General features: G+C 35.4%; 1 protein-coding gene across 1 annotated transcript in view; it reads right to left on the bottom strand.

Moving 5' to 3' along the window:
• Positions 1 to 365: 365 nt before the first annotated feature.
• Positions 366 to 13362, bottom strand: part of LOC149434101 (unconventional myosin-Id-like) — a 28790-nt gene continuing 15793 nt past the window's right edge. Inside the window, exons 2-3 of the mRNA XM_089664105.1 lie at positions 4112 to 4320; positions 366 to 492 (exon numbers count right to left, since the gene is read on the bottom strand). Coding sequence (XP_089520231.1) covers positions 395 to 492; positions 4112 to 4320 — 307 coding nt within the window. The 3' untranslated portion in view covers positions 366 to 394. The remainder of the gene's footprint in view (positions 493 to 4111; positions 4321 to 13362) is intronic.

Raw genomic sequence — 13362 nt, 5'->3', positions numbered from 1 at the left:
ACTGGGTTCTTTTCCGGAGTCCAGCAAAATGGGAAATAGCTGGACCATGACTAGTCCCCCATCACCACTTTTAAGATGGTGACCATGTTCTCTAGATGAAGGCCATCATTTGAGATGTTTCATGGCCAGAAGATACAAAGAATTCTTCTTGATCCTGTACTAGGAAAAGGAGGAGAGCGAGATCTTGGCCTGGCCGCTTCTGTAATCCACCGAAATATCCTACAGTGGTCATTGAAGTTCCTCCTTCTTCGGTGAATGGATGAGGTGAAGGAAAGTGAAACGCTCAATTCTGGAGAACCTTGAAATCACGAAACCCCTTTATGAAATCAGCCAAGGCTTCCCAGGAGTAAGTGAGCACTGACACCCCACCACTGTCTTTTCAATGACCACGAACTTACCTCTCCACTTCCTCTCTCTGGGTGGGGTTGGTGATGGCCGCAATGTATTGCATGATGTACTTGCTGGCCTCTGTCTTCCCTGCTCCGCTCTCTCCTGTAGAAGAAAGAGCACATATGGGGTCAACTTTTATTCAGGGAAATGCTGTGTTGGAAGAAGAGGGACAACTACTGGCCCCGGGGCCGGGACGAGGGATTCGAAGGAGGAGTGCTGCAGTAGGAGGTCATCCCTTCACGGCATGCATGCTCCATATCAGTTCCTGGCAACCAATGGCTATGGCTTCATGTCTGCTATGACCACTCCTGCTCCAGTAGGCCCGTTCTACGCTCACTGTTCTCCTTGCTGGAGAGGAAGCTGTACCTGAGGGCCTGCACTGCAAGGATCTCCCTGCTTCTGTTTCATTCGTTCTGGGGATCTATGCTTCCTCCATTTCTCCTGCTGCTGCTTCTTCATCACTACCCCACCAGTCACCGAATCACCGAAGGCAAGCCACGCCCTTCTACTAAGACGGCCATCACCAGACAGAGACACGCAGGGCAGGACGAGGCACGGGGAGTCAGGAACAGGGACAATATCGGCAGTGGGGGGACCACAATACTGGTCACTGCCTGGGCAGCATTCCCATAACAGGTCCTCTTTAGGGCACCATAAATTGGTCTAAGCTGACTTTCATGCTGCATATAAACTGCAATATTTTACCCATGTGGAAGAAAAATACATTTTAAATATAGTTTAAAAATATTTTTCACAAATATATTGACATATATTTGGAATACTACAATTTAGTCCATATTCAATATAATTAAAAAAAAAATCAGAATATATTTTAACAATAAATATTTTTAAATGATATGCCTTTTAGAAAATATATTTACTTAAAAAAAAAAAATTATATATATATATATATATATATATATATATATATATATATATATATATCTATACATACATATACATACACACTGTGTGATGAAATGCATTTTTTTATATATTAAAAAAATATGTGCAAGATGTTTTAAAAAATACATTTTCAAATATATGTCTTTGAAAATGCATTTAATCTACAATTTTGGAATGCATTTACAAATATATGTAAGAATATATGTTAAAATTACTTTTTTTATGTTAAAAAAATCTGAGTATATTTTAAAAAATATATAGTTTTAAATATATACCTTTGAGAAAATATATTTACTTAAAAAAATGTGTGTGTATATATATACTTATTCTGTGTGTTGAAATGTGTTTTTTATATATTAAAAAATATATGAAAATATTTTTAAAAATACATTTTTAATTATATGCGTTTTAGAAAATATATTTATAAAAAAAAATTATATATATATATTGTAAGCTCCACGAGCAGGGCCCTTCTATTCCTTCTGTACTGAAATGTATTGTAATTGTACTGTCTCCCTTATATTGTAAAGCGCTGCGCAAACTGTTGGCGCTATATAAATCCTGTATAATAATAATAATTATTTATATATATATATATATATATATATACTGTGTGTTGAAATGCAATTTTTAGATATTAAAAAAAATATGCAAAATATTTTAAAAAATAAATTTTCAAATATATGACTTTGAAAATACATTTAATCTACATTTTTGGAATGCATTTACAAATATATGTAAAAATATATGTTAAAATTACTTTTTTTAATGTTAAAAAAATCTGAATATATTTTTAAAAATATATATTTGTAAATATATGCCTTTTAGAAAATATATTTATTTTATTGTATATGTATATATATATATATATATATATATATATATATATATATATACACTGTGTGTTGAAATGCTTTTTTTTTATATATTAACAAATATTAAAAATACATTTTCAAATATATGTCTTTGAAAATACATTTAATCTACATTTTTGGCATGCATTTATAAATATATGTGAAAATATATGTTAAAATTACTTTTTTATTTTTCATATATTTGTTAATATATAAAAAACGCATTTCAACACACAGTATATAAATGTGTTTTTCTATATTAAAAAATATTTTTAAAAATATATTTTCAATTATATGTCTTTGAAAATACATTTAATCTACATTTTTGGAATGCATTTACAAATATATGTTAAAATGACTTTTTTTATGTAAAAAAAAAATCTGAATATATAAAAAAATATATATTTTTAAATATATGGCTTTTAGAAAATATATTTATTTCAAAAATATACTTTAATATAATATATATACTGTGTGTTGAAATACGTTTTTTATATATTAAAAAATATCTGAAAAATATTTTTAAAAATACACTTTCAAATATAGGTCTTTTAAAATACATTTAATCTACATTTTTGGAATGCATTTACAAATATATGTAAAAATATGTGTTAAAATGACTTTTTTTATGTTAAAAAAACTTAACATAGTTTAAATAAATATATAATTTTAAATATATGCCTATTAGAAAATATATTTATTTATAAAAAAAAAAAAATATATATATATATATATATATATATATATATAGTGTTGAAATGCATTTTTTTATATATTAAAAAAATATGAAAAATATATGTTAAAATAACTTTTATTATGTTAAAAAAATCAGACTGTATTTTTAAAAAATATATATTTTTAAATATATGCCTTTTAGAAAATATATTTACTTAAAAAATATATTTCAATATATATATTTAAAAAAAAAAAAACATTTTTGGAATGCATTTCCAAATATATGTAAAAATATATGTTAAAATGACTTTTTTTAATGTTAAAAAAATCTGAATATATTAAAAAAAAAAATGAAAAATATTTTAAAAAATACATTTTCAAATATATGTCTTTGAAAATACATTTAATCTACATTTTTTGGAATGCATTTCCAAATATATGTAAAAATATATGTTAAAATGACTTTTTTTATGTTAAAAAAATATGAATATATATTTTAAAAATATATATTTTTAAATATATGCCTTTTAGAAAATATATTTACTTAAAAAATATATTTCAATATATATATTTAAAAAAAAAATACATTTTTGGAATGCATTTCCAAATATATGTAAAAATATATGTTAAAATGACTTTTTTTAATGTTAAAAAAATCTGAATATATTAAAAAAAAATGAAAAATATTTTAAAAAATACATTTTCAAATATATGTCTTTGAAAATACATTTAATCTACATTTTTTGGAATGCATTTCCAAATATATGTAAAAATATATGTTAAAATGACTTTTTTTATGTTAAAAAAATATGAATATATATTTTAAAAATATATATTTTTAAATATATGCCTTTCAGAAATACATTTACTTAAAAAAAAATATTATATATATATATATATATATATTGTTGAAATGCATTTTTTATATATTAAAAAAATATGAAAAATATTTTTCAAAATACATTTTCAAATATATGGCTTTGAAAATACATTTAATCTACATTTTTGTAAAAACATATGTTAAAATGATTTTTTTATGTTAAAAAAAATCTGAATATATTTAAAAAATATATATATTTTTTAAAATATATGCCTTTGAGAAAATATATATAAATTGAATTTTTTTTAGAATACTAGTGAAAATATATTAGCGTAGGCCAATATGCTGTAAATATATGTCACATATTTAATTTTTTTTTTCTAAATATATTGTAAATATATTTCTCTTCCATGTGGGTATATAGACAGCTATGTCCTTGCTGGTGAGTCTCCCGGTCCCGGTGTACCTGAGATCACAATGCACGTGTCCTTGGCTCGGCGTTTCATGGCCTTGTAGGCGGCGTCAGCGACGGCGTAGAGGTGCGGCGGTCTCTCGTACAGCTCCCTCCCCCGGTAGTATTCGATCATTTCCTTCCCATACAGATCGACGGATTTGTACGGGTTCACAGACACCACCACTTCCCCGATGTACGTGTAGATCTTCCCGCGCTCAAACCTGCGGAGACACCAAACGGCAACGAGCGAAGAGTTAGAAAAAGCGCCAGAAACGCTCAAGAAAAACGCTTCCCTGTGTTTGTGAATGTATATCTATGGGGGAAAAAACACCAAAAACCCCCCTTTTCCCATTGAAATCTATAAAAAAAAGTTTTTGTTTTTGGTGTATTTTTTAAGTCGCATGTCCTTTAACCCCGCCCCTTCCGGGCACCGCCACACCCTTTCCTGCCCAGGCTAATTTCCAGCTTTCAGCGCTGTCGCGCTTTGACAATTCGGTCATGCAACGCTATACCCATAAAAAAATTGTATCCCAAAAATTCCAGGATAGTACAAATACCCCCCAAATCACCCATTTTTGGAAAATAGACAGTACAAGGTATTTAGTGAGAGAGGCATGGGGAGTTTTTTTGGAGGTTGTCATTTTTTGTTACAATTTTTTGGAAAATGTAGAAATTTAAAAAAAAAATCTCTATTTTTTTTTTTAACCTATTGACACCAGTCCAGTACAGCGTGATTATATAACTGGTGTGGCTGTGATCAGAGACACTGACTGGTGACAGTGTGTACAAAAAAAAAAAAAAAAATAATTACATTTTTTTTTCAAATGTATGTAAAAAAAATTAAAATAATAGTTGAATTTTTATTTTTTTTCAAATTTTTCTTTTCTTTTTTATTAATTATTTTATATATATATATTACATATTGACACCAGTCCAGTACAGCGTGATTATATATCTGGTGTGGCAGTGATCAGGGACACTGACTGGTGACAGTATGCTAAAAATAATCATTTAATTTGTATTTTTTTCACATTTTTCTATTTTATTTTTTATTACATAATTATTATTATATATATATTTTTTTTTTTACATATTGTCACCAGTCCAGTACAGCATGATTATATAACTGGTGTGGCTGTGATCAGAGACACTGACTGGTGACAGTGTGTACAAAAAATAAATAAATAAATAATTACATTTTTTTTTCAAATGTATGTAAAAAAAATTAAAATAATAGTTTAATTTTTATTTTTTTTCAAATTTTTCTTTTCTTTTTTATTAATTATTTTATATATATATATTACATATTGACACCAGTCCAGTACAGCGTGATTATATATCTGGTGTGGCAGTGATCAGGGACACTGACTGGTGACAGTATGCTAAAAATAATAATTTAATTTGTATTTTTTTTCACATTTTTCTATTTTATTTTTTATTACATAATTATTATTATATATATTTTTTTTTTTTACATATTGTCACCAGTCCAGTACAGCGTGATTATATAACTGGTGTGGCTGTGATCAGAGACACTGACTGGTGACAGTGTGTACAAAAAAAAAAAAAAAAATAATTACATTTTTTTTTCAAATGTATGTAAAAAAAATTAAAATAATAGTTGAATTTTTATTTTTTTTCAAATTTTTCTTTTCTTTTTTATTAATTATTTTATATATATATATTACATATTGACACCAGTCCAGTACAGCGTGATTATATATCTGGTGTGGCAGTGATCAGGGACACTGACTGGTGACAGTATGCTAAAAATAATAATTTAATTTGTATTTTTTTCACATTTTTCTATTTTATTTTTTATTACATAATTATTATTATATATATTTTTTTTTTTTACATATTGTCACCAGTCCAGTACAGCATGATTATATAACTGGTGTGGCTGTGATCAGAGACACTGACTGGTGACAGTGTGTACAAAAAATAAATAAATAAATAATTACATTTTTTTTTCAAATGTATGTAAAAAAAATTAAAATAATAGTTTAATTTTTATTTTTTTTCAAATTTTTCTTTTCTTTTTTATTAATTATTTTATATATATATATTACATATTGACACCAGTCCAGTACAGCGTGATTATATATCTGGTGTGGCAGTGATCAGGGACACTGACTGGTGACAGTATGCTAAAAATAATAATTTAATTTGTATTTTTTTTCACATTTTTCTATTTTATTTTTTATTACATAATTATTATTATATATATTTTTTTTTTTTACATATTGTCACCAGTCCAGTACAGCGTGATTATATAACTGGTGTGGCTGTGATCAGAGACACTGACTGGTGACAGTGTGTACAAAAAAAAAAAAAAAAATAATTACATTTTTTTTTCAAATGTATGTAAAAAAAATTAAAATAATAGTTGAATTTTTATTTTTTTTCAAATTTTTCTTTTCTTTTTTATTAATTATTTTATATATATATATTACATATTGACACCAGTCCAGTACAGCGTGATTATATATCTGGTGTGGCAGTGATCAGGGACACTGACTGGTGACAGTATGCTAAAAATAATAATTTAATTTGTATTTTTTTTCACATTTTTCTATTTTATTTTTTATTACATAATTATTATTATATATATATTTTTTTTTTACATATTGTCACCAGTCCAGTACAACATGATTATATAACTGGTGTGGCTGTGATCAGAGACACTGACTGGTGACAGTGTGTACAAAAAATAAATAAATAAATAATTACATTTTTTTTTCAAATGTATGTAAAAAAAATTAAAATAATAGTTTAATTTTTATTTTTTTTCAAATTTTTCTTTTCTTTTTTATTAATTATTTTATATATATATATTACATATTGACACCAGTCCAGTACAGCGTGATTATATATCTGGTGTGGCAGTGATCAGGGACACTGACTGGTGACAGTATGCTAAAAATAATCATTTAATTTGTATTTTTTTTCACATTTTTCTATTTTATTTTTTATTACATAATTATTATTATATATATATTTTTTTTTTTACATATTGACACCAGTCCAGTACAGCTTGATTATATAACTGGTGTGGCTGTGATCAGAGACACTGACTGGTGACAGTGTGTACAAAAAAAAAAAAAAAAATAATTACATTTTTTTTTCAAATGTATGTAAAAAAAATTAAAATAATAGTTGAATTTTTATTTTTTTTCAAATTTTTCTTTTCTTTTTTATTAATTATTTTATATATATATATTACATATTGACACCAGTCCAGTACAGCGTGATTATATATCTGGTGTGGCAGTGATCAGGGACACTGACTGGTGACAGTATGCTAAAAATAATAATTTAATTTGTATTTTTTTTCACATTTTTCTATTTTATTTTTTATTACATAATTATTATTATATATATATTTTTTTTTTTACATATTGTCACCAGTCCAGTACAGCGTGATTATATAACTGGTGTGGCTGTGATCAGAGACACTGACTGGTGACAGTGTGTACAAAAAATAAATAGATAAATAATTACATTTTTTTTTCAAATGTATGTAAAAAAAAATAAAATAATAGTTGAATTTTTATTTTTTTTCAAATTTTTCTTTTCTTTTTTATTAATTATTTTATATATATATATTACATATTGACACCAGTCCAGTACAGCGTGATTATATATCTGGTGTGGCAGTGATCAGGGACACTGACTGGTGACAGTATGCTAAAAATAATCATTTAATTTGTATTTTTTTTCACATTTTTCTATTTTATTTTTTATTACATAATTATTATTATATATATATATTTTTTTTTTACATATTGTCACCAGTCCAGTACAGCGTGATTATATAACTGGTGTGGCTGTGATCACAGACACTGACTGGTGACAGTGTGTACAAAAAATAAATAAATAAATAATTACATTTTTTTTTCAAATGTATGTAAAAAAAAATAAAATAATAGTTGAATTTTTATTTTTTTTCAAATTTTTCTTTTCTTTTTTATTAATTATTTTATATATATATATTACATATTGACACCAGTCCAGTACAGCGTGATTATATATCTGGTGTGGCAGTGATCAGGGACACTGACTGGTGACAGTATGCTAAAAATAATCATTTAATTTGTATTTTTTTTCACATTTTTCTATTTTATTTTTTATTACATAATTATTATTATATATATATTTTTTTTTTTACATATTGTCACCAGTCCAGTACAGCGTGATTATATAACTGGTGTGGCTGTGATCAGAGACACTGACTGGTGACAGTGTGTACAAAAAAAAAAAAAAAAAATATTACATTTTTTTTTCAAATGTATGTAAAAAAAATTAAAATAATAGTTTAATTTTTATTTTTTTTCAAATTTGTATTTTCTTTTTTAATAATTATTTTATATATATATATTACATATTGACACCAGTCCAGTACAGCGTGATTATATATCTGGTGTGGCAGTGATCAGGGACACTGACTGGTGACAGTATGCTAAAAATAATAATTTAATTTGTATTTTTTTTCACATTTTTCTATTTTATTTTTTATTACATAATTATTATTATATATATATATATTTTTTTACATATTGTCACCAGTCCAGTACAGCGTGATTATATAACTGGTGTGGCTGTGATCAGAGACACTGACTGGTGACAGTGTGTACAAAAAATAAATAAATAAATAATTACATTTTTTTTTCAAATGTATGTAAAAAAAATTAAAATAATAGTTTAATTTTTATTTTTTTTCAAATTTTTCTTTTCTTTTTTATTAATTATTTTATATATATATATTACATATTGACACCAGTCCAGTACAGCGTGATTATATATCTGGTGTGGCAGTGATCAGGGACACTGACTGGTGACAGTATGCTAAAAATAATAATTTAATTTGTATTTTTTTTCACATTTTTCTATTTTATTTTTTATTACATAATTATTATTATTATATATATATTTTTTTTTTACATATTGTCACCAGTCCAGTACAGCGTGATTATATAACTGATGTGGCGGTGACAGTACGTAAAAAAAATAAATAAATACATTTTTTTTCAGGAAGTGATGTCATTCTCGGGGAAGTGATGTCATTCTCGGGGAAGTGATGTCATTCTCGGGGAAGTGATGTCATTCTCAGGAGGCTGCGCTGTGGTTACTTTGTGGTGTGTACTGACCTGCAAAATAGAATTTCTATTCCGATGTACTAAACTGAGAGCCGATGCCCCGTCATCCCCTGCGGCAACGTTGTGCACGAGCAACAGGAGAAGTGTCTCTGAAAAATTGGTCCTATCACATGACTGGTGTAGCTGTCCTTGTCTGCTGAAGAGCTTCGTGTTGTTCCTGGCAATGGAGGAGTTTGGTGAAAGTTTTCCTGAGTCACCAGTGATTGGCTCACCTAGCGGTGTCACCAGTGATTGGCTCATCTATTGGGGTCACCAGTGATTGGCTCACCTAGCTGTGTCACCAGTGATTGGCTCATCTAGCGGTGTCACCAGTGATTGGCTCATCTAGCGGTGTCACCAGTGATTGGCTCATCTAGCGGTGTCACCAGTGATTGGCCACTCAGGAAATGTCCAACTCTTATCTACAGACCTTTGTACAGGATCACTGACTGCATCTACCCCTTGTGACCTCCTGCTTCCTGCTCCACCCTTCTACATAACACACTCCGCCCCGCTCCACCCTTCTACATAACACGCTCCGCCCCGCTCCACCCTTCTACATAACACGCTCCGCCCCGCTCCACCCTTCTACAAAACACGCTCCGCCCCGCTCCACCCTTCTACAAAACATGCTCCGCCCCGCTCCACCCTTCTACATAACACACTCCGCCCCGCTCCACCCTTCTACATAACACACTCCGCCCCGCTCCGCCCTTCTACATAACACGCTCCACCCCGCTCCACCCTTCTACATAACACTCCTCCCCGCTCCACCCTTCTACATAACACACTCCACCCCGCTCCACCCTTCTACATAACACACTCCGCCCCGCTCCACCCTTCTACATAACACTCCACCCCGCTCCACCCTTCTACATCACACACTCCACCCAGCTCCACCCTTCTACATAACACGCTCCACCCCGCTCCACCCTTCTACATAGCACACTCCACCCAGCTCCACCCTTCTACATAACACACTCCGCCACGCTCCACCCTTCTACATAACACACTCCACCCAGCTCCACCCTTCTACATAACACACTCCTCCCCGCTCCACCCTTCTACATAACACGCTCCGCCCCGCTACACCCTTCTACAAAACATGCTCCGCCCCGCTCCACCCTTCTACATAACACACTCCGCCCCGCTCCACCCTTCTACATAACACACTCCGCCCCGCTCCGCCCTTCTACATAACACACTCCACCCCGCTCCACCCTTCTACATCACACACTCCACCCAGCTCCACCCTTCTACATAACACGCTCCGCCCCGCTCCACCCTTCTACATCACACACTCCACCCAGCTCCACCCTTCTACATAACACACTCCGCCCCGCTCCGCCCTTCTACATAACACACTCCACCCCGCTCCACCCTTCTACATCACACACTCCACCCAGCTCCACCCTTCTACATAACACACTCCACCCCGCTCCACCCTTCTACATAACACGCTCCGCCCCGCTCCACCCTTCTACATAACACACTCCACCCCGCTCCACCCTTCTACATAACACGCTCCGCCCCGCTCCACCCTTCTACATAACACACTCCGCCCCGCTCCACCCTTCTACATAACACGTTCCGCCCCGCTCCACCCTTCTACATAACACGCTCCGCCCCGCTCCACCCTTCTACATAACACGCTCCGCCCCGCTCCACCCTTCTACAAAACATGCTCCGCCCCGCTCCACCCTTCTACATAACACACTCCGCCCCGCTCCACCCTTCTACATAACACACTCCGCCCCGCTCCGCCCTTCTACATAAAACGCTCCACCCCGCTCCACCCTTCTACATAACACACTCCACCCCGCTCCACCCTTCTACATAACACACTCCGCCCAGCTCCACCCTTCTACATAACACGCTCCGCCCCGCTCCACCCTTCTACATAACACGCTCCGCCCCGCTCCACCCTTCTACATAACACTCCGCCCCGCTCCACCCTTCTACATAACACTCCACCCCGCTCCACCCTTCTACATAACACGCTCCGCCCCGCTCCACCCTTCTACATAACACGCTCCGCCCCGCTCCACCCTTCTACATAACACTCCACCCCGCTCCACCCTTCTACATAACACACTCCGCCCCGCTCCACCCTTCTACATAACACTCCACCCCGCTCCACCCTTCTACATAACACATTCCACCCCGCTCCACCCTTCTACATCACACACTCCACCCAGCTCCACCCTTCTACATAACACACTCCACCCCGCTCCACCCGTCTACATAACACGCTCCACCCCGCTCCACCCTTCTACATAACACACTCCACCCCGCTCCACCCGTCTACATAACACACTCCACCCCGCTCCACCCTTCTACATAACACACTCCGCCACGCTCCACCCTTCTACATAACACACTCCACCCAGCTCCACCCTTCTACATAACACACTCCACCCCGCTCCACCCTTCTACATAACACACTCCTCCCCGCTCCACCCTTCTACATAACACTCCACCCCGCTCCACCCTTCTACATAACACGCTCCACCCCGCTCCACCCTTCTACATCACACACTCCACCCAGCTCCACCCTTCTACATAACACACTCCACCCAGCTCCACCCTTCTACATAACACGCTCCACCCCGCTCCACCCTTCTACATCACACACTCCACCCAGCTCCACCCTTCTACATAACACACTCCACCCAGCTCCACCCTTCTACATAACACACTCCACCCAGCTCCACCCTTCTACATAACACACTCCGCCCAGCTCCACCCTTCTACATAACACGCTTCGCCCCGCTCCACCCTTCTACATAACACGCTCCGCCCCGCTCCACCCTTCTACATAACACTCCACCCCGCTCCACCCTTCTACATAACACTCCACCCCGCTCCACCCTTCTACATAACACTCCACCCCGCTCCACCCTTCTGCATAACACACTCCACCCCGCTCCACCCTTCTACATAACACTCCGCCCCGCTCCACCCTTCTACATAACACTCCACCCCGCTCCACCCTTCTACATAACACACTCCACCCAGCTCCACCCTTCTACATAACACTCCACCCCACTCCACCCTTCTACATAACACACTCCACCCAGCTCCACCCTTCTACATAACACTCTGCCCAGCTCCACCCTTCTACATAACACTCCACCCCGCTCCACCCTTCTACATAACACACTCCACCCAGCTCCACCCTTCTACATAACACTCCACCCCGCTCCACCCTTCTACATCACACACTCCACCCCGCTCCACCCTTCTACATCACACACTCCACCCTGCTCCACCCTTCTACATCACACACTCCACCCCGCTCCACCCTTCTACATCACACACTCCACCCTGCCTCACCCTTCTACATCACACACTCCACCCCGTTTCACCCTTCTACATAACACGCTCCGCCCCGCTCCACCCTTCTACATAACACTCCACCCCGCTGCACCCTTCTACATAACACTCCACCCAGCTCCACCCTTCTACATAACAGTCCTCCCCGCTCCACCCGTCTACATAACACGCTCCACCCCGCTCCACCCTTCTACATAACACGCTCCACCCCGCTCCACCCTTCTACATAACACACTCCACGCTTCTACATAACACACTCCACCCCGCTCCACCCGTCTACATAACACGCTCCACCCCGCTCCACCCTTCTACATAACACACTCCACCCCGCTCCACCCTTCTACATAACACACTCCACCCCGCTCCACCCTTCTACATAACACGCTCCACCCTTCTGCATAACACTCCACCCCGCTCCACCCTTCTACATAACACACTCCACCCAGCTCCACCCTTCTACATAACACACTACACCCAGCTCCACCCTTCTACATAACACACTCCACCCCGCTCCACCCTTCTACATAACACACTCCACCCAGCTCCACCCTTCTACATAACACACTCCACCCAGCTCCACCCTTCTACATAACACACTCCACCCTTCTGCATAACACTCCACCCCGCTCCACCCTTCTACATAACACACTCCACCCCGCTCCACCCTTCTACATAACACACTCCACCCTTCTACATAACACGCTCCACCCCGCTCCACCCTTCTACATAACACACTCCACCCTTCTACATAACACACTCCACCCCGCTCCACCCTTCTACATAACACAC

The sequence above is a fragment of the Staurois parvus genome, unplaced genomic scaffold (assembly GCF_062004578.1).
Source record: "Staurois parvus isolate SC_StPar_1 unplaced genomic scaffold, SC_StPar_1.0 ptg001837l, whole genome shotgun sequence".
Lineage (NCBI taxonomy): Eukaryota > Metazoa > Chordata > Amphibia > Anura > Ranidae > Staurois > Staurois parvus.
The sequence above is the reverse complement of the archived record's forward strand: the minus strand, read 5'-3'. Positions and strand labels throughout refer to the sequence as shown.